A 27376-nucleotide genomic window follows, 5' to 3' on the forward strand; every position below is an offset into this window, starting at 1 on the left:
CTTGTTTCATTAGGCATTTCATCATTGTATTTGTAATAAACCGATTTTCGAAACCTTATCAATAATACGACTGACATAAAACATAAAATGAAATAAACTTTTAATTACAAAATTCAGTCATGAATTGGTTGATAAAGACGATTGAAATATAATTAAATAGTTAACCACAAGAATTTAAAAGATCAATTAATATGAAGTAAATAATTTTAAATGATTTAACCTTTTGCTTGAGTTCAAGTTATTTTCTTTCTATCTTTCTAATGAAAAATGCTACTCATACTCTATCATGCTATTAAACCTGACACCTCTTTTTTAAAAGTAAGGATTAAAATGAAACCTAAGCCATATAGAAAAAACTAAAACCCAAAATGTTTACATGTCCCGTTCGGGTATGGGATATGGATTTGAGATTTTTTGACTTTAGAAAATTTTCGCAGGCATGTGATTCATAGTACGCTCGATTACCCGATAGCGTAGACCCGTTTTCCCGATTATATACCCGGATAACCCGACTTACAGTATACCTTTAAAATTATATTTTTTTTTGGTGGAATTGATTTTTTTAGAAGTGAATATATTATATGAAAGTATGAAACTTGGAGCAATAGTTATTCATCAAAATTTGTTTATAGCAATTATTTGTTGTAATTGATTGATTGTTACAAACAGTTTATGGCAATCATTTTCATAATTGATTAATAGTTATTTACCCGATGCTATTGACACACCCACCATATATTTTAAATAAACTTACAAATATACCCGAAACCATGCTTTGACCGATACCCTACGGGTGACGACAAATGCCTTACGAGTTTTGGATGAACCTTACTAACTGGGCATGGTTTCGGGGATGCTTAAACCTAGAGGCGCACAAATCGGTTAACCAATAACCGGTTCATTTTCTAACAGTTTTTTTTTTGCGGGAAATAATCGGTTAGACCAGTTAATCGGGTCGGGTACTAACCGGTTTTGATAAAATAATAAAAAAAAAGTTAACCAGTCAGCGAATAACCGGTTAAAAATTTGTTTTTAATAAAATAATAATAAAAAAAGCAGTTAACCGGTTCGGTTTACAGGTTTGTAACCGGTTTTGAAATCAATAATATAAACCGGTTACTAACCAGTGGTTAGGATCGGTTAGTAACCGGTTAGGATTGGATTGGTTAGTAACCGGTTAGAATTTTGGGTACGAACCGGTTAGAAACGAGTTAACCGGTTTCTGTGTGAAATTCTACGTAAACCCATCTCAAACCCGACACATTTTCAACCTTATCTCACAACCACCTTTTTATCCATAATATTGGGCCTGTTAAGCCCATTTGTCAAACGACCCATTTATCACCCCGGTCTAAAATAAAGCCAAACCAAACCGGCCGGTCCACAACTAGCATCCCGTCGAAGAACTAACTGGTGATGTTCAGTTAAAACTCAACAAATTAGGGCACGCTTTATTCATCTCGTTTCAGCAATCAAAATTGGTTGATTATAGAATGCCGTTCATATCAAAAATACAGAGACAAACCGATTACAATCTGATACCGCCAAGCTGCCCAATCGTAATCGACAATGGCGCCTCGTATTTCAGAATTGGGTAATATTATTATATTCGCAGCTGTTTTGGTTTAATTCGAAGCTTAATGCTATGTAATGTGTTTTAATTAGCTTATTGATTGTTATAGGTGGGCTGGAGAGAGTGAGCCTCGTATTATATTTCGGAATATTGTGCAGAGGCCTCGTCACAAAATTACTGGTATTCGTAGCTCTTAATTAGATTAATATGCTATGAATGAACAACATAGGCATATGTGTTTTTAATCCTAGGGTTGAATACAAGTGATGAATAGTTAATCAAACTTCATCATCATCATCATCGTACTCAGTATATCCCACCAATAGCAAAGCTATGGTAGGGTCTGAGGAGGGTAAGATGTAGACAGCCTTACCTCTACCCCGTAGGAATAGAGAGGCTGCTTCCGGTGAGACCCCCAGCTCGATGGTAGTTTTGCATCAAGCCTTGGACATAAGGCACATAACACTCAACCATTGGGACACCGGCCGATTGGTGCATGTACCCTTGTCTTTTGGCTATCAACGCTACCACATGATGCCTGATTAACCTTCCGCCACTTTTAACGTTATTTTCACGAGATTAGTAAAATAACGTCAAAATTAGTGCAATTTCACTTTAGCCCACCTGAGGGTTCACACATATACACATTATATGCGCGCACCCAAGCAGGGCATAATATTTAATCAAACTTAATATCGGAAATCGGTCAAGAACCGAGATTTGAGATATCGATAATTTTAATATCGTGCTGAATACACACACACACACACACACACACACATATAGCACTTTAACACTAAAAATTCAGGATATCTCCTACCGTTAACAAATTATTCTTTTGCAACTTGTAAAACACTAGCGGTTGTAGCAAGCAGGAATTGATTAAGACTCAAAATACTAACATTAAACACTAAAAGATGAAAATTAAGACGTAAAACACCGATATCGGAAATATCGGTCAATAACGCTGATATTTCACATGAGGACCGATAAACGAGTACCGCCGAGAATGACTGCATAGCTTAATAGGTGAAAGGTTTTTAATCGAATTGCTTAATTTACCAAAAGAAAACTAGGGAAAATGTGACTGAATAGTGAGCAAAGGTTTAAAAGTGTTCCAGTTAGGTCGCTCATGTAATTTTTAGCCCAATTGGGTTACTAAATCTTCAAATCGAGTCTCGTCGGATATTTTGTGCGTTGAGAAAGCAATTGAGGAGAAGATGTGGGGGACGAGATTTGCAACATATGTACTTATATTAAGAAAGAAAAGAAAAACGTTAGTTATAATAAGAATTAAAAATAAAAAATAAATCCACGTCACCACTCCACATTATCATAAAAAAAGATCAAAACATTTTTCTCATTGGAAAAAAAGAGGTAAAAAATATGTTAAAATCTATAATTTAAATAAAATATTAAAGTCGAGTGACCTAATTGAAACGCTTTTTAAACATGAGTGACCTAATTGGAACACTTTTAAAACTTGGTTACTATTCTATGATATTGCCCAAACAATTATGCTGGAATAGAGCATGGCATTGTAGGTTAAATACATTGCATAATAGGAACACTAGGCAAAGGGTATTATAGAATTGTTTTAGCAATGTTGATGTTAATTTGGGGAAATCTCATCTGTTAGTGCCTAGGCCTTAGAGGCTTCTGTCCTGTTTTCATCTGCAGGTGAAACGGTAACAATTGTTGGTGACCATGATCCTGCATTGCTGAAATACTTTGACTGCACTCGTTCTGGACCACGTTCAGCCTTTGATAATGATGTTGTCTTCCAGTTTGAGATTATGGAATATGTAAGCTTACAATGCATGATAGTTTTGATTTTGTCGCTAGCTTTATATGCATCTGTTTACATTAGATAGTATTGTTTCATAATTATGCAGTATTATCTCTAATAGTTAAGTTCAGCTTTTCTTATGGTAAATGACTTCTATACCCTTCACTTTGTAGATTCTTGACTTTGCATTTGATAGATTGGGTGCAGATGAAGCTCCGGTACATTTTCACACCTATTATTATTGTCATCAATGATTTAAGTCTAACATGTTTCATTTGCTAACTTGTTTTTTTCTTTTAAATCATTAATGGCAGAACAGATTAATCATCCTATCCTTATTACCGAATGCGCATGCAACCCGGTACATTCACGTAGTAAAATGGCTGAACTTCTATTTGAGACATATGGAGTTCCTTCTATAGGTATAAATTAGTCTATACGTATATAAAACATATTTATTCATTTTTGTTATCATAACACTATATGTTTACCGACATCTTTTCGCAGCTTTTGGTGTTGATGCTGCTTTTAGCTATAAGTACAATCAAAAACTTGGAAATTGTGATAGAAACGGTCTTGCAATTTGTTCAGGATTTACCACAAGCCATGTGATTCCAGTATGCAATTTATCCTTATCCTTTATAGTTTATATACGCCCTTATGATTATTGCCAATGAATAAATTACTTATTATTCTGTGTTAACTCAGTTTATTAATGGCGAGCCAGTTTATGAAGCATGCTGTCGTACCAATGTCGGTGGTTACCATGTAACCAATTACTTAAAGCAACTTCTGTCACTTAAGTATCCTCACCACATGTAAGACTAGCCTTTCTTTTCCTTATAATAATATTTTGAGCTTCTTAGTCATTCTTTTGTCATTTGAGTTGTTTTTAAACTGGTCAAAACAGACAGAGGCTTACATGGGAGAAAGTAGAGGATTTAAAGATGGAACATTGTTATATCGCTATTGATTATGCTTCTGAAGTTAGATTATTTCAGGCATTACTCTTATCTGCCTTATATTTGTATATTGTTATACCTAGACCTGTAAATGAACCGAACGAACACGAACGGAGCATGTTCGTTTCGTTTAAAAGCATAGTTATCAAATGCGCTAGGCGCACTCAAGGCGCATAGACCTCGCCTGGGGCCTAGGCGCAAGGCGAGGGCCTAGGGAAAAAAAGCGCACTTAAATAAAAAATATATTATGCATATAAAAATTAATACTATATTTCAAATAAAATAAACAAAAGCTATTATATAACATTTAATATCATCTAATTAGTGCCAAAAGTTCTAAAATAGTGAAGATTCAAATGCAATTCCAAAACTTGAATAACAAAATGTTAATGCCTTTGACCTATCCCTGATCTAATTTCAATAACACTCCTTGTGTTTCATTTGCCTGGCTTTATCTTTTCATGTTCTTGGCATAGACAATGCCGAACCGCTCGCCTAGGAACTAGAAGCGCATTTATTGAGCCTCGCTTGAAAAATGGGCCTAGGCGCAAGAAGCGAGGGCTTTTAATAACTATGTTTAAAAGGTAAACGAACAGGGTTTTCTTGTTCATGTTTGTTTGTTAATAGTATAAATGAACGGTTCATGAACATAAACGAACGAACATAGATGAAAAAACATAATTGGCTGTACAACAATTTAAAGTAAACATGCCCATAAATCTGTTGGGCCTAAAATATATTAAAACTAGACTAAATTGTAATGGGCTTATAAGATTTAACGTAAAATAAACATAAACTAACGAACATAACTGAACGCTAATGAAGAGGTATAATTGAATGCTTTTCAAAATTCGAACATAAATGAACAAACTTGAAATGTGTTCATGCTCGTTCGATTATTTCAGGCATTACACTTATCTACCTTGTATATATATATTCTTGTAGGGTTTGAATCTCTACAGATAAAAAATTTAAGAACTTGTAACAACCAATCATTTTATTTACTTATTTTTAATATTCACTATTATTAGAAGGTAGTTTTGCCATTTATAATATGTAATTTTGTAAATGCATATATGTAACTATAATATCGCATATACTAAATGACAAAACTACCTTCAAGGAATATTAAATATATAGAATAAGTAAAAATGATTAGTTGTTAAGAGTTCTCAGAAGTTCTTAAATTATTTGGAAGCTCTGAAATGATCCTGATCCTGTATCTGTTTAATAATTTTTTAACGTGAATTTAATATTGAAGAAAGGGGCGAAAGAAGCCGAAGAAAAGACGCGATGCTGGCAACTTCCGTGGACCCCACAACCAGTTGAAGAACCGCCTTCGGAAGAGGAAATGGCAAGAAAAGCAGCGTTAAAAGAAAGACAGGGTCAACGGTTGCGGGAAATGGCGGAAGCTAAAAGATCTTCCAAAATTAACGAATTAGAAAATGAATTAAAGGGTTTAGAGTTTCTTATACACCAATTAAGACATGTTAATGGAAACGATGTTCAATCATTTTTGGCTGAAACCGGTTATGTTTCTAAGCAAGAAATTGAATCCGCGATTGTTAAAGTGACACAATCGTTAAGGAAAGCTAAAGGGGAACAAGTTGAAGTTGAGGAGAACCCCGAGGTCTCTAATTCGGAGAAGTATACGCTCATTGATGTTCCTGATAGTATGCTAACGCCTGAGCAGGTGATGTTTACATAAATGTTTCTAAAGAAATTTCAACACTTTAAAATAAATAACTAGAATATTTGTTCATAAGTTCCGTTACGGGTTTTCGGTTCGGTTTATTAGGTTAAGAATTTTATTCGGCTAAAACTGAAAACTGAATCGATTCAGATTCAGTATGGTTCAAACCGAACTGAATAACCAAATTCAACCCTAAAATTATAAAATTCGTTAACTGAGAAACCAAATCTCTTGATCGGTTTAAACTGTTTATATGGTTAACCGAATTTAGCCTTTTTGATACTGATAACCGAACAGAGAACCGAGTTGGTTATTTGGTTACGGTTACAACTTATTCGGTTCGTTTTTTTTTTCAAGTTCAAATTTTGCGATTTTCAGTTTAATCGATTTCAAACCAAATAATGAACACCCCCAATAAACAATTCAATTTATCAACCACGGCTGGCAGTTTTACGGCTTGGTTTGGCGGTTGGAACTGAATTTCTCATGTTTTTTCAAAATATTTAGTCTGTATTAAAATTGTTACATGATAACAATGGTTCATGATTATAACAATATACATAATCACGTATTAAAAAGGTTTAAACAATAAAATTTAAGCGAATGATTAGCTTTACATGGTTGGTTCCATCTTCCAAACCGAACAGAACCATTTGAATCTCAAATCGGGCCGACTTGCTTCGGCTTGGGTGGTACGATCGGTTTGAACGGTTTGTTTTTTGCTTAACAGGTCAAGGAAAAGAAGAGACAACTGTTCCTTAAAACAACGTCTGAAGGACGACAAAGAGCAAAACAAAAACGTTTTGAAGAGGAATTAGAACGTGAAAGGCGTAACAAAGAAGACGAACAAAGGCTCTTGTATGTTTTCGTCTTTTCACACATTCACACATTATAATCAAAAACTTATTTTAATAACTTTTTATTTTTTTTTGTAGAGAGAACCCGGAGCTTTACATGGAGCAATTATGGGCCAAATACAAAGACTTATCTGAAAAAGTTGACCAACGAAAAAGACAGAAAACAAACGGCAACAATGGAAATGAAAACGTGTCGGGTGGCGTGGGCCGTGGGGAGAGACTAAATGCTGCCCAAAAGGAACGAATGCGTCTTTTAACGACCGCAGCGTTCGACCGAGGCAAAGGCGAGGATACTTTTGGAACTAAAGACGAAGATTGGCAGTTATATAAAAAAATGAGTAAAGATAATGATGACGAGGACGAGGGACCCAATGAGGACGAGGTTGAGCTGGCACGCGTTGCTTCCAAACTCCGGGTTCGTTTTGTTTACTTCATTTCACTTCAATTGTTTCGTTTTGTCTTGGAATCGTTTTACCCTTGTAAAGAAAACTTCGGGTTGGTTTTTTTACCCCCATTTTACCCCAGCTGTTACGTTATGTCTGGGATATAATGACCATTTTACCATCGTAAAGAAAACTTAGGGTCCTAATTCCATTTTACTTCGGTTGTTTCATATTGTCGGGGGTAAAATGATTGTTTTACCCTTGTAAAGAAAACTTTGGGTTTGTTTTCCATTTTACTTCAGTAGTTTTTTTTTTCAAGGATAAAATGACCGTTTTACTGTTGTAAATAAAACTTCTAGTTCTTTTTCTCTACTCCATTTTACTACATTTGTTTTGTGTTGTTTGGGATAAAAATGTAAAATGACCGTTTTACCCTTGAAATGACAGGAAATCGACCCGTCTTTCTTTCCAAAGTCAGATGCCAGCTCATCAGGAACTGAACAGCCACGTTTTTGTCCGTTAACGGAGGAAGATTTCCAAATATTAATCGGGGTTGAGAGATTCCGGTGCCCTGAGATTCTTTTTAACCCGAACTTAATCGGGATTGAACAGGCAGGGTTGGACGAGATGGCAGGTGTGTCAATAAGGAGGCTGCAATCAAATAGTCAAAGTTTGGAAGTGAGTGATGGCTTGACTAATTCGATTCTGATAATGGGCGGGAGCTGTTTATACCCTGGGATGAGTGAGCGGTTAGAGGCAGGTATTCGTATGATTAGGCCTTGTGGGACCGCTATACGGATTATTAAAGCATCGGATGCGGTTCTTGACGCATGGCTTGGGGCGGCTTTGTTTGCATCGACTGTGCATTTTCAAAGACAGGTTTTTAACAGAAGTGATTATTATGAGAAAGGCGAAGATTGGCTTCGTCGGTACCAGTTGAAGTATACATTTTAGTTATGTTGGTGGCGTTGTATTGACCTGAAAATTAATTGTTGGATTGAACAGCAATCTAGGCCGTTGGTGTCTTGGTGTTTTAGACTCTTTGAATTAAGTTTAAGACACCTATTTAATGAACCAATTTCAATAGATAATGTACAATCACTTTATTAAGAAGTATAGAAAACGTCCATGTGTAACTTTTTAGAATTACACATGAAATCTGGAACTAAATCTAACATGGATTTAACGGCAAATGTTACTGCTATTTTTTCGCGAAGTTGCTTAGATATGAAAGACCGGTTTCAAGAAACAAAAAAGGGGTTACAACCCGATCTGAAACAAGTTTTGTACCGTTTAAGACCGTACGTTTGGGATGGGTTGGAATGGTATGATTTTTTTATAGAAATGGTTTGAAACCGAATATGATTTGGAAGTTGGAAAACAATAAAAAAAAGCGTGTCTAGCCTTTAGAAAATAGGTATTTTGATATGTTAGCTTAGTCACCACACTCAAATGCTGATAAAAAAGCCGAAGATGACGAATAAATATAAAAATAAAATAATATGCATTTCACATAATTTCTAAAACTACGTTTTTGTTACTTGTATCTTTACAAAAATAATAAAATATGAACTTTATGTAATGTATTTAGTTTTTTATATGTTTAAAAAAATAGAATATATTCGAACTAGTTTCAACCTGGTCTAGTTTTCATCTCTATAAAATAGCTCTAAACCAAACAGTTTTGGTTGATGATTTGACAATCATTGAGTCAATCTGAACCGATTTGACACAAAAACCAATTTTGCACACACGCATCACTAACAAAGAATATATATTTAGATTTATAAGACGTGCACTCAGTTACCACCACATGTAATCTGATCACGATTATAACTGAACGTAATTTCATAGTACCCAAATAGTAATGATAACTAATAACTTATTCCCATAATTAGGTTTACATTATACCACGTTACAAATAGGAACGGATATTAAAACTACGCAACTTCTCCCACGTCAAGGTTATGCTGTTCGATCTACTCTTCACCAATAAGAAACTCAACGCTTTAATCTCGCTAATTATATCTTTCAACCGTACCAGCTTCCTTTCTTTCTCCCCTCCAAAGGCAAATCTTTTCACATACTAAACACACATAATAAATAATAAATATAAGTAAAGTTTAATATAACCTCCAACGGCTATTTCCCGCTTCACACGCTCTCAAACCCAAAGTTTCTCTTACACACTTTACCGTTGCAATATTCATACCAAAATTCGACCGTTAAAACCCAAAACAAAAACCTCAAATTATCATTCCAAACATTATTATCCCAAACACACCATTTGGGTTTATTGTTTCTTGTTCTTGTTCGATCATCAATCAAATCCACCCATACCAAACCCAAGATTCAATTCCCAATTCCCGACAATGGATTTGACCCCAAGACGAAAGAGCGGGATCAACCTCCCCGCGGGGATGTCCGAATCATCCCTCCGTCTCAACACGGGCTCAGGATCCCTGATCCCTCTAATCCGAACCCTCTCGTCCCAGTCCCCTCGATCAATGTCCCCCCGGACGATCTCCAACTTATCCGCCTCCCCTTCGTCGAAATCCACTGGAGTGTGCAGCGATCGGTTTATCCCGTGCAGATCGTCTTCTCGGCTGCACACGTTCGGGCTGTTGGATAAGGCGTCCCCGGTTAAAGAAGGCGGTGGAGCGAATAACGAGGCGTATACGAGGTTGTTAAGGTGTGAATTATTTGGGTCTGATTTTGGGTTTTGTTCTCCTGCAGGTGGGAGTAAAGGGTCTCCGGTGAGTAGTCCGAATAGGAATATGCTGAGGTTCAAGACGGATAGTTCGGGTCAGGGTTCGCCGTATTCGGGCTCGATTTTGGGGCAGGATAATGGGTTTGGGTCAGAGACTGTGACTCCTCCAAAGCCCCCAAGAAAGGTCCCAAAAGCACCACATAAGGTAAACATTTAAAACAAGAAACCCTAATTTTGACTTTCTTTGACTTGTAAAGATTTGGTCAATCAATAGTTGAAGTTTAATTCTGCATGTTGCATAGGGTGCATAAATGAGCCAAACTGTCGCCGCTTAAAAGAGCTCGAGCCTATCTGAATTTCACTTATTGAACTCGAGTAGACTCTTTAATAGATGAGCCAAACAAGCCTATTATTTATATATTTTGTAAATAATATATATTATAAATTATGATAAAAGATTAAGTAAATAATATATATTATAAATATGTATAAATACTTTAATAGATAAATAATAAACGAGCAAGTTCGAACCGAACTCGAGCTTGAAAAATTAATCACTAGTCAAGATCGAGTTCTCGTAAGATAAAAGAGCCCCGACTTTAAACAGCATCATACATCTATTTATGAATCTTTTAATTGTCATGTTTGAATTTTGGTTTAATGTTTAGGTTTTGGATGCACCATCACTTCAAGATGACTTCTACTTGAACCTTGTTGACTGGTCATCACAAAATGTGCTTGCAGTTGGACTCGGAAGCTGCGTTTATTTATGGACCGCAACGACTAGCAAAGTAAGATTTCATTAAACTGTTTGTTAAAATATTCAAACATTGTTTTGACATTTCCCATGATGTTTTCAGGTAACCAAGTTGTGTGATTTGGGGCCGAACGATGGCGTGTGCTCAGTTCAGTGGACCCGCGAAGGGTCGTATATATCCGTTGGTACGAGTCTTGGAAAAGTTCAGGTACCATTTTCATGTTTTTTGTTTACTTTCCTGAAACTAAGTGTAATAATCAATAATTGTTTCCATATTTTTTGTTGGCTTTTTTGAAACAATGAGTATTAATCAAGAATGGCTGTGGTTTGATAGGTGTGGGATGGGACTCAGTGCAAGAAGGTTCGGACCATGGGCGGACACCAAACGAGAACGGGTGTGTTGGCTTGGAGCTCGCGGATATTGTCTTCTGGAAGCAGAGATCGGAACATACTGCAGCATGATCTTCGTGTTCCTAGCGACTATATTAGCAAGCTTGTTGGTCATAAGTCAGAGGTAAACATGAAAGCTTGATCAACATACATGAATCTAGTATATAAGTCATGGAAATTGTAAGATGTAAACGTAATCGAACCAAGCCAGAGCGTTGTCTTGCTCGTCGTTGGCTCGTTTAAATTAAAGCCAAAATTTGAATATACATAGAAATATATAAATATCACAAATTTGAATATACATAAATTAAAGCCCAAATTTATAAATTCTTTTGTTTATAATTCTGTATTATGTGTTTGTTTTTATATTTTTGTTTACATACATATAAACTTATATTTTGTTAAATAAATAAGTTGTCCTGATGAGCCACGAGCCGGCTCGACTCATTTACAACGCTATGCGGGATGCGGGATTTATGCATCAAATATATCATTTTATAGTTATAAATCAAATGCAAACATTAAATCTTGATCAAATGCAATAAACGAGGTCCGTAAGATAAAAATCTTTAAACTTCTTTTCGGTTATGATTTAGGTTTGTGGTCTCAAATGGTCACATGATGATAGAGAGCTAGCATCTGGTGGAAATGACAATCAGCTTCTAGTTTGGAACCAACATTCTGCACAACCGCTTCTGAAACTGACCGAGCATACAGCAGCGGTCAAGGCGATTGCATGGTCCCCTCACCAGAGCAGCCTCCTGGTCTCTGGCGGCGGCACTGCTGACCGCTGCATTCGGTTCTGGAACACTGCTAATGGGAACCAACTGAACCATGTTGACACTGGGAGCCAGGTGTGCAATCTTGCCTGGAGCAAGAATGTGAATGAGTTGGTTAGCACTCATGGGTACTCCCAGAATCAAATTATGGTTTGGAAGTATCCAACATTGTCTAAGGTAAACATATCATTTGTTTTTAATTTTTAATATTGTTTTTGAGGTCATTACTTTTGTGTGTTTTAAAGGTTATTAATATTGTTTTATTTGTAACAGGTTGCGACTCTGACTGGGCATACCATGAGAGTATTGTATTTAGCAATGTCACCGGATGGTCAGACGATAGTGACGGGTGCAGGGGACGAAACTTTAAGATTTTGGAATGTTTTCCCGTCTGTGAAATCTCCGGTATGTATCTGGTTAATTAATAGCGTATTGTCATTAATGCGTTAGTTAGGAGTACAAAAAGATTGTCGTTGCAATAATAGTCTTGATTTTCAAATAAAACATCATATGTATTTAAAAGAGAGTTGAATATATTTGACCCGTAATGTTGTTACTTTCAGGCAGCTGTAAGGGACTCGGGGTTGTGGTCATTGGGAAGAACCCAAATCAGATGATGCAGAAGAAGAAGAAGACGAAAATGAAGAGTGCATATGATTGTAAATCGATATATTATTTGTTTTTTTGGATATAGAAGAAGAGAACATATAGGATTATTTGTTTTTTAGATACAGAAGAAGGAAGACTTTACTCAAGATGAACATATATGATTTGTCTTTTAGATACAGTTAAGGTTTCCATTGGTTTTCTTGTGATGTATCTTTCTGTTAATGATTTTTGCACTTTATGTGTTGTCTAAGTACATTTTCGCCACTTGTAGGATGTATCCGAAAACAATAAATAATCCAGGACCTTTTTTTCTTTATTACCAGTTTACCACCATAACCAGATCTGGCCACCAAATAGCAAGAATTTGATTGTATGGGTTCTTGATATATAGTTTATTTTATGATCACAAATATAAAAATAGTTTGAAGCTAATTCCATAGCTTTATTTCAAAAATGGGATTTTTGGTATTTATTATTATTATTATTATTATTATTATTATTATTATTATTATTATTATTATTATTATACTAAAATTGATCCAAGCAGAGAATTTATCAAATGAACTTGCCTTAATGATCAATTGTAACGTATGAAAGGTGATGAATATGTGAAACTTTCTAGCTAAGAAAAACACTCTTAACTGATCAAACTGATGCAAATAAAACCATATTAGAGTTTGTTTATAAAAATAATGAAGCTAATAACAAGGAGAATTGCCAATTAATTGGTACTTAAAAAATGCAAGCGTCCAAGCTAGAGTTGAATAGATTTTAAATATATTATTCATAAAACAGTAAAAGTGATCGCGTGGCCTAATGGATAAGGCGCTCGCCTCAGGAGCCGGAGATTGTGGGTTCGAGTTCCACCGTGATCGTATTTAAATTTTTATTCTTCGTTTATAAGAGTTGTATTTTGCATTGTATTGTTACGAGCAAAATTGTTAATTCGTTGTAACGTAAAACCCTAATGATGGTGGCTATCAAAATAGGATAAAATTATGAAACAAACTATGTAAATATAACCAATAAAATGTGTAATAATTATAATTGAAGAGACATGCGAATTACACGTACTAATTTTAAAATCTTGTTATGGAAAATATAAACTTAAGAAATTAATGATGGTGATTGTTCTTGAATTGGTGTAGCACAAGGCCTTCAAAGTGGTAATGTGCCATGAAATGAAGCTCTACCACGAATGCTCTTAAAGGTATGGGAGGACCTGGTATTCTCTCTGCTATTATCATCTTGTTTTGGTTCGACAATGCATGCTAGGATGCATAAGTTTTCTTTATTTTTTTATTTTTTAGCTTGAGAATATATGTAAAGCGTATAATTTTTCACATCAGGTCGTCACTATAAATTCATTTAGCAAGCTCCTTTTTTGGATCGAGTCGTCCGTGGAATAACTCTCTGATTAAAGTGACGATCAGGTCAGATAAATGATTATTAAACTTGCACTCTTACCACGTGTTGGTCCAAGGGTGGGTGTGGGCTTGACGATTAATAATCTCAACAAATGATAAACAATTTGTGTAAGATGAAAAATCAAAACTATCACCCTAATGGACGAAAAACACACATAATATCAAATGATGTTTATAGCTCTGGCATAAATCTATAATGCTCAAAAGGAAAGATTGATGTATACGGACGAGGAGTCCACCCATTTTCGCTTTCATTTTCGCTTTAGTAAGGTAAATAAATATGACAGGTCTCATTTCCGCTTTAGTTCAATCCTCATTTAACAATCCGACACGTTTTACATTTTGAGTTAGTCCTTCAAAAGTGTTTTGTCAAACTTGTCTAGCTTTTGTTTGACCTGTATAAGGTCCCTGACTTGAGACTCTCCTGAATCAGTTTGTCTTTCATATTTTGTTTGCAAATACCATAATTTTTTACCTATATTAAATAACTAAATCTACAACTGAGATACTAGCCTTTTAAACCCTCTTTTCAGTTTACATAACAATGTATATGGCAATTATCAACATTTAAGCTAGCATTATAAACATGAATTATAAAGATTGAATTCTTAGGTTGAGTTTCTTACCATTTAGATAATTTGACCCTTTTGGATAGTATAACTAAAACAGTTATTACAACCAAAAACAGAAGACCGTTCTCAATCAAATTTTACATGCACTTCAAATGAGAGTATAATATTAAACTAAACAAAAAATTTAAAACACTACATTGACAAAAAATTAAAATAACACGTCTTGTAGTAATTAATGCACAAAGTTCAAGTAAGAAAATACATTAGTAAAGTCAAATTGACATATGCTAGTTGGACTCTTATACACATACAGTTGAGTTTAATAATCAAATTGATAATCATTATGTACATTGTTACCTCTTTTTAATGTTATCATCATTATACACGGGAATAACTCCATCATCAAGTTCGTCATTATCATGCACAATGATGTTTTCGTAAGATAATAAGAGTTGATATATACTAAATCAAAACCTGGTAAGATGCCGATTTATTTTGTAATTTTTTAAGGTTTATTTTTCTTTCTGTTGTATGAAACTCGTGTAACACTTGAGCATCAATTACCAACATATTAAATAACAGAAGATAATCAAAACCACGTACCAATTATAACCAAATCTGAACTAAATTTATCTGAATAAACAATAAAAAAAATATGCATGAAATACATGAACCATAAAATGAAATAAACGTGTTCAAGTTTGTAAATATAATGTGACAAAAATAGAACTACAAATGCATAGTCAATAACAACTTGCATAGTGGTTGATTTTTTGCTTCTTCGATGTTATCATACTTAGCATTAATATAAGTGGCTAATAAAGACGGGCACTAATTTGCATAGAAATACTTATCTACAAATCACATATAAGTGCTATGCATATTTCGTACTTGGTAGATGTTAGTCTTTTTATTGGGCTTTCTTTTACTTTAATGGATCATAGCCTACCTTTGAAGCAAATTCAGAGATAGGATCTTCAAAGTGCAATTTTGGAAGTGGATATTTAACTTTAATTTAAGACCAAACATAAAATCAAATATGTAATTTAGTTCAATTTTAAATGGTTACGGTTTGGTTTAACCATTTTATAACCAAATAGTGAACGCTTACACCATCCACATATTTGCATCTCAATAATGATTTGGCGCCCAACAAAATTATACAACCTTGCAGCACACAAAACTCGATTGACAAAGAGTTCCAATAAAAGATGACTGCATCCGGACTTACCTAGGTCAGATGTTCGTTGGAGATAGTAATTTTTCCTGATTATGGTACTATTAGTATTCAACCACGAATTAGCGATGGATTGCCGATGGTTGTTTTAATTGACCCTTTTCTATTTTCTTTATTTTTTTACTGAATCAGTGATTACGGGTGGAAATCACCCATATCGCTGGTAATGCCGTTTGTGATACGAAGTGTTTAACCAATTGACAAAACACGTAAAACAAGCTAATGGATATGTAGTACTTAACTTGTAATCATGTTAACGGGTAGACTTGTAACATATAGGATAAGCGGGTTTATGGGTCGGCCTATTTATTATACGAGTTATATGTAACACCACATAACCTTAATTGCAACATTTCATGTTCTTAGAAATTGCCCAACCCTATATTTAAGATGATCTATTGACCTTAGTCATTAAATTGAAATCAAGCCACTTTAGAGGGTTTTTCAAAAGAATATCATTTGTTATAATTTAAAAATACAAAGTTTAAATTTTATGTAATGTTATAATAATATTATATAACAAACCAGAATAAATAATTGTGCAAAGACTTCCAAACTCCAATTCCACGTCGAAGACCACTAACAATGGTGCGTTTTATTGCCATGACTGACTATAAGTAGAGACCCAAAACATAAATTAAACAAAAGTCTAGTCTTCCACTAAGTTCTTCCCACTTTTGGAAAAACCGTACATTACAGTCGTTGTAGTATGTTGCTAACATCGATCCTTAAATTGTTATGGTCATGGCACCATACCAACATTAATAACGGAATATAAGACGATAGGGTTTATCCAGGGTCGGGCCTGCGTGGGGATTTAGGCCCCCAATTTTTTGGGGGCTCTCAAACTCAATCCAATAACAACAACAACAACATTATCTCCACCTCAGTTTTCATCTAAATTAGGAGTTTCACAACACCGTAGCAACAAAATTAAACTTCATTGATATAAGACTATATTTTTTATGTGAACAATATACCGGCTCTAGACCTGAATAATTTAGAATGGTTTTGTTATAGAATTTTGGAATAAAATGACCCTCAATTATTATTTCACCTTGGGCCTTCAAAATGGTTGGGTCGGCCTTAGGTTTAACTGTCAAAACATTTAACATAATTTTGTTCAAAGAATTAAAATGGTGTAATTAGGAGAAGTAATAAGATGTTCTCAACAATGACAAGAAAATCATATACTACAAAATGAATACATAGTAAACTAAAATGGTCATTTTAAGGATGTTGAGAGAATATCAAGTGTAGCGATGAAAAAGCATCAATCTGTAAGTATATAGTTATCAAGAATATTTATAATACAGGTTAATGGAAATCCTAAAATTCATAAGAAAATACAATAATATTGTGAATGGCAAGACTAAGTGCATTCATATCCCTTTCATCATATTTTACTCTATAATTTAACTAAAAATTATATGGGACGTGAAGGTGCAATAGAAATTATTTGAAAATTTAAGGTCTTGCCACTATAAATAATGGGACGTGAAGGTGCAAGAGAAAGCATCATTGAGAAACTAGAAATGTCATCACCAAACTCTCTAATCTTGCTTCTTTGTTCTCTTTCTCTTTACTTATTTTTGGTAACAGCTAGAAAAGAGTTTGTTGTCGAAACAAGTGATGAAGACAATTATCATACCCTCCGGCTAAGCTCTTTATTTCCATCTTCTATTTGTAACTCCTCCAAAGGTTGGTTTTTCTTTTAAACTATAACTCGCAACATAGACTAAATGGTTATATAAAACGTACGAAAAAAAAAACTTTGGCTTAGCTATAACAAGGTGTTGAATAAGTATTTGTCTTTTCATGTGGCAATGGTTAAAAAGAAGTGTGATTTAGGAGTCTTAGTTAAGAGTGTGTGAAACGTTGTTATATTTGCCGTGGTTAAACTTTATATTAATTTATATGTATAATATTTATATTTAAAATTACCGTAGTTCACTAAATTTTACGCTTTATCAATTCCCAGCTTGCTTACTCTCATTTAACTTAAATGACCCGATGGACCATGGGGTTAACCGAGCTCAAGCTCAAGCTCAACTTAACCATTGATCAAAGGAGATACAATTTCTTTAATGTGACATACAATTTTATGAAACTATGCAATTTGTTTCTTTCCAAACATTTTCTAAAACTAGGTGACAAGAAAAGGGGATCATTGGAAGTAGTTCACAAACATGGACCATGTTCTAAGTTCAGTAAAGACATGATGAAACCCTTGACCCTGGAAGAAACCCTAACCCAAGATCAATCAAGGGTTAGCTCACTCAGGGCTAGGTTAACAACCAACAAAGGCAAACAAGACATACTAGACTCCAAGACCACCCTCCCTGCAAAATCGGGTAGAACAATTGGAACTGGTAACTACATTGTGACTATTGGATTCGGCACCCCAAAGAAAGACCTTACACTCGTTTTCGACAATGGGAGTGACCTAACTTGGATCCAGTGCCAGCCATGTGCGGGAGAATGCTATAGCCAACAAGAACCAATATTTCAACCCTCCATGTCAACCACCTATACCAACATTTCATGCACCTCAACTGAGTGCTCGTGGCTCGCTTCCGCAACAAGGAACAGACCCAGATGCATCTCATCCACGTGCGTGTACGCTATTGGATATGGCGATGGGTCATCACGATTGGGTTCTTTGGAAAAGAGAAACTTGCAATATCTTCAAAAGACATAGTTGATAATTTCTATTTTGGGTGTGGTCAAGACAACGAAGGACTTTTTAAAGGTGTTGTTGGGCTACTAGGACTCGGTCAAGACATGCTATCCATTGTGTCACAAGCCGCTAACAAATACCGGAAAGTTTTCTCATATTGTCTTCCTTCACAGTCTAGCTCAATCGGTTACTTAACATTTGGAAATAGTAGAACTTCTAGTAATGTTAAGTACACGTCATTCACCACAATAGGGGGCTCTTTATATGGTCTTGAACTTGTAGCCATGTTTGTTGGAGGAACCACGCTAACAATAAGTCCAATGGTGTTTATGAAATCAGGTATGGTCATAGACTCGGGAACCGTGGTCACTAGGCTCCCTTATACGGCCTACACAGCTCTAAAGGACGCATTTAGAGCAAAAATGGCAGAATATCCGATGACTACACCAAGAAGCTTATTTGATACATGCTATGATCTAAGCAATTATAGGTCAATTAAGGTCCCAAAAATTGGTGTTCTTTGGGGTGAAGGCACATATGTGGATGTTCCACTTTCAGGGATATTTATTCCATATGAAGTTAGTCAAGTGTGCTTAGCTTTTGCGGGTAATGATGATGATGATGATATTGGTATATGGGGGAATACTCAACAAAAGACAATGGCTGTTGTGTATGATTTGGGTGCTAGAAAGATAGGGTTTGCATCAGGAGGATGTGCTTAAACACAAATGAATTACAATGGCACATGGCGTACAACAGTAGGTTTTGTTGATTATCACTATATTGTATCAAAATAAATTTGTATTCCAAAGCCCTTTTGTATCGTTTAATCAAACGGTCTAATATGTTGGATTAGTATATGTTTTTGTTCTGTTATTTATTTGTTTTCATTATCCATAGATTGAACTGGGTTTGATTAGTGCTCAAATTTGGTTGTTTGAACTTACAATTAACAAAAAACAAGTCGTTTGGAGCAGACCAATTCAAGCTGTTTTACACATCAATCGACTCGTATCCATCAAAAGCCCTAAAATCAGTATGAAATTCAGAAAAAAATTATTACATTTTTAACAGGGGACAATTGAGTGCAAAGTTCTTTAAATTTGGAACAACCAATAGCGATAAACTCATTTAGGGTTATTATCGGCCAATAGCATTTAATTGAGAATTTTAAAACCCAAGAACATGGCTAAATGAGAATGGAAAGAGTCTCTCATACCGTGTTGGTCACTGGGTGGATGTGGGCTAGACGATTAATAATCTAAATATATGATAAACAGTTTGTTCAAGATGAAAAATCAAAGCAATCACCTTAATAGACGAAAAACATGCATTAATACAATGTAGAGTATATATTGGATATCAAATCTTTATAATACTTCATAGACTGAATAATAACGTGGGACTGACATGCGAACTTTGGGCAAATATGAACCGCGCAGATACAAGTTATGCCGTGGAATGAAAGACAATTCTAAATCCACACTGTCTACAAAAAAAGAACTAAGTGATGCAACTATGAATCTCATTGAGAGTTTCGATCCTATCCCAGGATGAACATTGGCAGCATGCTTAACACATACAAGTTAGACGCAAAGTGGTGCTTCTAGTGGCAGAAGGGTTAGTAACACACGTAAGAATATGCCCTTGGGAGGGGAACAAATAGTTGAAAACGGCTGCTAATACCTCGTAGACTAAGGAGCAAAAGAAGGAATCCGGCCAAGGGGTTTCTTCTGATTAGCTAGTTGATGAGGTAATAACCTACCAAGGTGATGAATGGTATTTTTCGAGAGGATGATCAGCCAACCTAGGAATGAGACACGGCCCAGACTCCGGTAGTAGTGGGGAATTTTCCACAATGAGCTAAAGTCTGACGAAGCATTGTCGCCTAGATGAAGAAGCCCACGGGCCGTGACCTTTTTTCTCCAGAAAAGAAGCAATGTCGGTAATTGGGGAATAAACATCGACTAACTCTATACATGGACATGATATATCATGGCGAATTCTTCAGACAAGATTCTATCTTCAACAATGGTATTTGATAAGAGATTTCAAGTAACTATTTCCATAATCTTCTTTCTGAAGATTCATCAAAATGATGTGTCCACATTGATATCGACACATCTAAATTATGGAATAAACCTTGAGTGCTCAAAAGGAGATTCACATATATGGAAGGTCAGCCCACATACACATTTTACTTAAGTCGAAAGAAAAGTAGGCGAGCCAAGTTGAGAACGATAGATAAATATGATCAGTCTCATTTCTACTGTAGTTCAATAATCATTAACAATCTAACACATTATCTTTTTCAGTAAGCTCTATTAAAGCAAACCAAAACCAAGTTCTGTCATAGCCTTTTAAAATAATGGCCCAGCATAAGTTGATGACAATGTGATTCAAACTGGTTTTACATGGGAACAAGGTCGGGTTCTACACCAGTTTGGAACTGGATATTTAGTACGTCTCTAGTTTAGACTATTCTGGATCAGTTTGTTGCAAACAAATATTGCTTGCAAAAAACATATTTTTTTAGATAAAACATTTAAGCGAAAACTGATGTGAGATAGAATTTAGTAGACAAACAGATGGGTAAAACCGCTCATCTGTGGAAACCATCTCAACGGTTGTCTGGCCGCTGCCTAATTTCCAACAATATCATAAGTTGATCCTCAACCAATAACTGATCAAAAAACAAACTCCAACATTGATTAAAACCAGGCTTTTAATATACGCTTTGTTGTGTATTAACACAAACCATTTGATGAAAAGGTCTATGTACAACATAATCTTATCATGAGAATGTAGAAAACAATATCAATCTACCAAACACTAAAGCATAGAAAACAATATCAACTACAATACAAATCTACAAAAGTAATGTTCTATAATAAAAAAAGGAAAAACCTAATAATAACAACACAAAAATCATATCAGCAACAAAATAAAAGCAGCAAATACTTGTTTAGCATAAATAAAACTAATAATATCAACAAAATGTAAATCAACAAATAATTATGACATCTCATAATCGAAAATCAACAAATACAAACAAAAATAACTATAAATACAAACCTAATAATAACAACAAATTGGGTTTTCATGTTAAAAATAAAATGTATTTAATAATAAAACAAAATGAAAAAAACTAAATTAATAACAAATGAAAAAACAACCTAGGATTGAAAACAACAAAATTTAATAATGTGAGATAGAATTTAGTAGACAAACAGATTGACAAAAACTGTTATCTGTGGAAACCATCTCTACGGTTGTCTGGCCGCTGCCTAATTCCCAATACAAATCAATGATTGAAAATTAAACGTTAAATATACGCACCGTTGTGTATAAACAGAGAATCATAAATGAAATAAATCATCGCTCTGTTTACAAGCAAATGCAATTAATTAAATCAAACAAAAGGCTCATATCAAGTGTAGATTTAGAGATCTCTGTCATCGCAAACATCACACGAGAGCCTGATTCGATGAGCTTGATATGCCATTTGAGCCATCTCTGGGAAAGAGAGGCGGCAATAAGCTTATAAGGTTTGTGTGATGTGAATGTGTTGCTAGAGTCCTCTCTCTTTATAATCACAGCCGCTTGTTTAAGGTTGTGAAAGGAGCTGGTGGTTATATACAATGCTATATGTGATTTAGGGTTTTGAAGGGTGTGAAACGAAACGGCGTCTTTTAGGAGTTTATAATGAACACGAATTATAATATTTTTTTTTAAAGAAAAAGAAACATAAAAGATGGGAAAGGCTTAACGGAGAGTCAAGAGCAATGTTTTCATAATCGGATCTGACAGTGACTGGACGGGCGACCGGTTCATCGGTTTAACTGGTTGGACCGGACGAACAACTTTGTTAAATAAATGACGGGTAGGCTGAAAAAAAGATTTTTTTTTTTTTAAATATATTTTTATAGTAAACCGATTCAATCGGTACGGCTTGCCAATTGGTTGAACAGGTTCGGACCTTCTGGTTCACTGGAAGCTGAGCGAACTACACAGAACCAGGGCGGTCAGTGGACCGGTCCGACTGGCTAGTTCTGTCTCAACAACATTGGTTAAGTGAATTCTTCTTTTATATATTGTTTCTTATTAAGTTATTATGATAATTTGATAACAAAGTTACTAATTTCGTGTTCGTGTTGTCTCGCACAACCAAACCGAAACTCAGCGTTTTTGTTAATTGGCTGTTTTAAAACGAAATCAGGGTTAGGAGACTGTCTCTGATAAATATTGTTGGGAAAATAAATGTGTGTTTTGTGTGATGATAGTGAATTACTGAATTTGGAGTTAGAGAAACAGGATTTAGCGTTCACGAATGAAATCCTGATCATACATGCATTTGATGGGGACTTCAATTCTTTGTGAACACTAAGTTCATGATGATGTTGAGATTGGTATTCAGGAGTGTTGAATTTACTGGTTAAGCAACTTAAAGAACCATGAAATGATGAGTGGACATTGAAGCTTGCTAATTATACACACAAACGCTACACACACATTTAAATGTACCCTTTTCTATTTACTTAGTTTTTCCTGGATCACTAATTACCAAAGGATATTGCCCCTCGGTGGTATATTGTTTGTGATATGTTGATCACCCTATTGTGGAAACATTTAAGATAATGCAACCTTAATACAAATCCTTTTACCCATTTATCAAAACACATCAAACAAGTTGATCAGTAATGATGGCTAAAAATGTTAAAATATTCTTGACATTCTTTCACTTTGTATCCAACGATATATTTGTGCTTATTTATGTATTTTTGCATTTGGGCTTCTTTGGTGATAAATGAGAGCAATTGGGCTTGGATACAACTAAGAGGATATGAGCTTGTTTATGGGTTGAAGTTTTGTTTTGTACAATTGTACTTATATAACTGAATTTGAATAATTGGAAGACAAGTTGTTAACCCGCTAACCTATTCACTTAAGATCTGATCATTGTCACAAACATATTATGATAGGATATCAATCTGTAACGAGTAGGAATTGAAATGATAAATAAAACGGATAGATCAACGGCTCGTTTTCGGATAAAGATATACAACCGAAATAAACCGCTGGGCTGCGATAACCAACCGGAGATACAGATTCACCACCCCGGCTATCGTGTCTATGATCACTCGAGATGCCAAAACCGAGCTAGCAAAGACAAATCAACTTTAACTCAAAATCCATTAATTAACCAAAGAAACTTTATCATAAATCATAATCATACATTACTGCTGCCTTTCATTACTACATTGTACAATATGTGTAGGAGATAAAGAAAAAGGAAACTAACTAAAACATGGCCTCATGAAATAAGCTAGTAAGTGAAACAAAATTGAAACGTGAAGTAACTAGAACAATAAACTAAAAATACGTGACAAATAAAATAAAACATAAACAAACGTTGCATGGCAGAAGACGTGACTAAAAATACGTGACAAAATAAAATAAAATATAAACAAACGTTGCATGGCAGAAGACGTGACTATAACCGGGTCATGGTGGATCGTCGGGTAGGAGTAAACGAATGAGCCGACTCATCGGCTTGTTCTTTAGTGACAGATCTTCGGTCACGGGTAGTCCATTTTAGCAATTTTACCATCTGGTTACAGTTTTTTAGCGTTGCCGAGCTGACCCGATTATTCATTTTTAACGTCTAACAATTTTAGAGAAACTTGATCGCTATCATTCTCTTCCTCTTTGAAGAAGTTTGTCCTCAAACTTGGATCATCAGCCTGAAACCCATATAAAATAGTCCTCAACATGCTGCTAAATAGATTTAAGAGAGAACTTCGATTTTGGTCCCTATAGTTTTTTAAAATTATCAATTTTGATCCAATAGTTTATTTTAGACTTTTATGGTACAATAGTTTCAATTAACTATCAGTTTTAGTCCAATCCATTAACGCCATCCACCAACAGTTAGTTAATACAATTTTGAGGGGCTTTTTTGTATTTTTTACAAACTTTTAATTTAATAATTTTTGTTACTTTTTAGTATTATGGTTTATTATATTTGTTTATATATAAATATCTACACACTTTTATTTTTAATATATATATATATATATATTTTCAAAACTGACGCTTTTATGTAAGTGTATATTTATTTATTTATATTTAAATACTTTCAAATTTTTTTAACCTTCTATAGTTGTAATAGTATGTCGACTTTAAAAACATTGTATTTAGTTTTATTTTGAAGTACAATTTTAAATTAAATTATGTACCATAATTAACTATAAACTAAGAAGTCATTTCCATTTTGATGGGCTAGTAAGGTGATTAAGATATGAAATATAGAGTACAAAAATTTAGTTGTTTAAAAAAAATAAAAACCAAGAATTAAAATTAATAAACAGATTTTCAATAACCCTCCGTCAATTGAAAAGTTGAACAAAATAATAATATAAGATCAACATATGCGTTTTTTACCACCAAGAAATAGAAACAGAAAAGTTAATTTTTTTAAATCATTTATACTTAATAAAGTGTAGAATTAAAATGAAACTTAAAAAATAAATATTTTGCTTTTTAAAGCCTATATGCTATTACGGCTATAAAAAGTAATAATAAAAGTAGTCAAATATAAATAAATATGTAGTTGCATAAAAGCTCCGATTTCAAAAAAGTATTTAAAAAAAAATAAAAAAGAATATATTTATTTATATATAAACAAATATAATAAACCATAATAGTTAGAAAATAACAAAAAGTATAAAGCTTATATTTAGTAGAAAAAAGAAATATTCATATGAATTAAATGTTTGTGAAAAATATAAAAAAAAACCCCTCAAAGTTGTATTAACTAACGGTTGTTGGATGACGTTAGTAGGTTGGACTAAAACTGATAGTTAATTGAAACTATTGTACCATAAAAGCCTAAAATAAACTATTGGACCAAAATTGATAATTTTAAAAAACCACAGGGACTAAAATTGAAGTTCTCTCTAGATTTAATGAGCACACCCAACCGACAATATGTGTTTAACAAGAAAAGATAATGGTGAACCGGGCTTGTGTTTAGCACAATTCTCTTAAACAGATTTGCGGTCTGTTTCTAGGGCACGTCGGTTCAAAGTAGCAGCGCTCTGTCGTACTTGATCACTTGTCTGAAATGAAAATGAAGTAATGCTACATAGAGTTAGAAAGAGTTGTGTATTTTGGTGTGTCTAGCTAGAACTGTGGCATTTGAATTGGTTTATAATCATATGGATTCATTGTTTGTTTGCTTGTTCAAATCTACTTATAATAACGATCAACTGATTATTTGCGTTGTTAGAAAACTAATAGTTTGTGTGAGTTATAGGGTATGCTTATATTTTTGTATTTAAGTTTAATATTCTAATAAAGGTTTTTGTCACCTTTTAATCTCTCGCCCAATGCAATCGATATATCACCGATATATCAGCGACATATCGGTTATCGGTCCCTTGGCGATATATACGTCAGAATATCTGTATCGATAATATCAACAAATTGGCCGATATTGGACTAATATTTGACCGATATATCACCGATGTTCTCGATATCATTGCGTTAAGTCTTAATTATCAACTTTTAGTGTTTAATATAATTGTTTTAAGTCTTAATCAATTCTTACTTGCTGCGATTGTTAGTGTTTTGCAATTTGCAAAAGGTTAATTTGTTAATGGTAGGAGATTAATCTGAATTATTAGCGTTAAATTGCTATATATATGAATTTTACACGATATTAAAATTACCGATATCTCACTGTGATAATCGATTTCTCAAATATCGGTCCTTGACCGATATCCGATATTTTTCCGCATTAACTGCGTAGCTCTCGCCACGTTATTGTATATCTCTGTTTTTGACATTTGTAAGCGTGTTAACGGGTTAGGGCATGTAACACAACTAGTTTAAAAGGCTTGTGGGACAACCTAATTATTTATTTTCGTGTCTTGCCACTTTAGAGGGTTTTTAAAAGTATCATTTATTAAAAATAAAGTTTAAATATGTAGTTTATAATGTTATATAACAAACCGTCATAAATTAATGCATGGGCAAAGACTTCCAAATTACCCCAATTCCCACGTCGAAGACCGCTAAGAATGGTGGACTAATTTATTGCCTTGACTGTACTATAAGTGAAGACCCAACAAGCGAGATGGACGCAAGATTACCAGAAATCACAAGATATACAAATTAAGGAAATGTCAACAAATAAAATAAAAGTCTAGTCTTACGTCTACAATTTCATTTGTTACATGCTCTAGTCACTGCAATTATACACGGTGACGGATTTTGAACATTTAGTATGGATGGGCCGAAATTCATGAGACTCAAGTTTTCTTTCCTGCTTCTAAGTTTCAGGTCGGCAATCCGATTCGGGTCAAGTCAAACAATAAAAACTCTATATTCAATCTTTCAACTAAAACACTAATTCAATCATTCAACTCTAAATTCAATCGTTCAAATTACTGTTCTTACATACAAAAAATCAGTTTTTTAAACAAACAAAGACGAGGAGTTTATTGTTAGTGTTTTTCTTATTTGTTAAAAAATTATTGGGATTGGACTAAATGTTAAACACTGTTTGGTATGGATGAGTCGGACACAAATAATATGGATGGGCCAGGCTCAAATAATATGGATAGGCCATACTTAGTACATATAATTTTTTTTTCTTTTTTTATGGAAAAATTTACCCTAATAAGCAAAAAAGATGAATGGCCCACGTTGCCCCCCTTATAAGATCCCCCAATGATTATACACAAGGGGAGGCTTCCTTGTGGCCGGGAAATGCTAATAACTGAAGATAAGACGACCGTGTTTGACTGTCGAAACTTTTAAAGAAACCTTTTAAACATAATGTCGTTTGAAGGAATAAAATGGTGAAATTACGAGAAGTAATAAGATGTTTTCAACAATGACGAGAAAATTATGTACCAAAAAATGAATACGTAGTCGACGAAAATGGTCATT

The 27376-nt window shown here is 34.3% G+C and overlaps 2 protein-coding genes, 1 non-coding gene and 1 pseudogene across 3 annotated transcripts; 3 read left to right on the forward strand and 1 right to left on the reverse strand.

The window, feature by feature from the left end:
• Nucleotides 1–1490: 1490 nt before the first annotated feature.
• On the forward strand, nucleotides 1491–8241 carry LOC143568329 (actin-related protein 5-like). The gene is made up of 12 exons (XM_077054509.1): nucleotides 1491–1594; nucleotides 1683–1753; nucleotides 3254–3378; nucleotides 3536–3580; nucleotides 3682–3784; nucleotides 3870–3979; nucleotides 4071–4180; nucleotides 4273–4363; nucleotides 5586–6017; nucleotides 6748–6875; nucleotides 6953–7289; nucleotides 7705–8241. Exons 1-12 carry the CDS (start codon nucleotides 1494–1496, stop codon nucleotides 8209–8211), a joined length of 2160 nt encoding a protein of 719 aa, XP_076910624.1. The 5' UTR covers nucleotides 1491–1493; the 3' UTR covers nucleotides 8212–8241.
• Nucleotides 8242–9623: 1382 nt separating this feature from the next.
• On the forward strand, nucleotides 9624–12565 carry LOC143568330 (B-type cell cycle switch protein ccs52B-like). Its single transcript, XM_077054510.1, has 7 exons — nucleotides 9624–10172; nucleotides 10636–10758; nucleotides 10828–10932; nucleotides 11059–11238; nucleotides 11711–12070; nucleotides 12167–12298; nucleotides 12457–12565. The coding sequence occupies exons 1-7, from the start codon at nucleotides 9630–9632 to the stop codon at nucleotides 12508–12510; spliced, it is 1497 nt and encodes a 498-aa protein (XP_076910625.1). The 5' UTR covers nucleotides 9624–9629; the 3' UTR covers nucleotides 12511–12565.
• A 5193-nt stretch (nucleotides 12566–17758) lies between these two features.
• On the forward strand, nucleotides 17759–19150 carry LOC143568328 (aspartyl protease family protein At5g10770 pseudogene; annotated as a pseudogene).
• Nucleotides 19151–20975: 1825 nt separating this feature from the next.
• LOC143568349 (small nucleolar RNA snoR143) lies at nucleotides 20976–21138 on the reverse strand. The gene has a single exon (XR_013141566.1). It is a non-coding gene; the product is annotated as a small nucleolar RNA snoR143 (small nucleolar RNA).
• Nucleotides 21139–27376: the final 6238 nt, after the last annotated feature.

The sequence above is a fragment of the Bidens hawaiensis genome, unplaced genomic scaffold (assembly GCF_021521415.1).
Source record: "Bidens hawaiensis isolate Kalapana, Puna unplaced genomic scaffold, B.hawaiensis_p1.1 tig00023933_1, whole genome shotgun sequence".
Lineage (NCBI taxonomy): Eukaryota > Viridiplantae > Streptophyta > Magnoliopsida > Asterales > Asteraceae > Bidens > Bidens hawaiensis.

Bases quoted from the DNA above. Each gene is read 5' to 3' on its own strand.
- LOC143568330 (XM_077054510.1), top strand. From the start codon at position 9,630: ATGGATTTGACCCCAAGACGAAAGAGCGGGATCAACCTCCCCGCGGGG. The intron at 11,239-11,710 runs GTAAACATGAAA...GTTATGATTTAG, and splicing joins TTGTTGGTCATAAGTCAGAG to GTTTGTGGTCTCAAATGGTC. The intron at 12,299-12,456 runs GTATGTATCTGG...TGTTACTTTCAG, and splicing joins TCCCGTCTGTGAAATCTCCG to GCAGCTGTAAGGGACTCGGG.
- LOC143568329 (XM_077054509.1), top strand. From the start codon at position 1,494: ATGCCGTTCATATCAAAAATACAGAGACAAACCGATTACAATCTGATA. The intron at 1,595-1,682 runs GTAATATTATTA...TGATTGTTATAG, and splicing joins GCCTCGTATTTCAGAATTGG to GTGGGCTGGAGAGAGTGAGC. The intron at 6,018-6,747 runs GTGATGTTTACA...TTTGCTTAACAG, and splicing joins GTATGCTAACGCCTGAGCAG to GTCAAGGAAAAGAAGAGACA.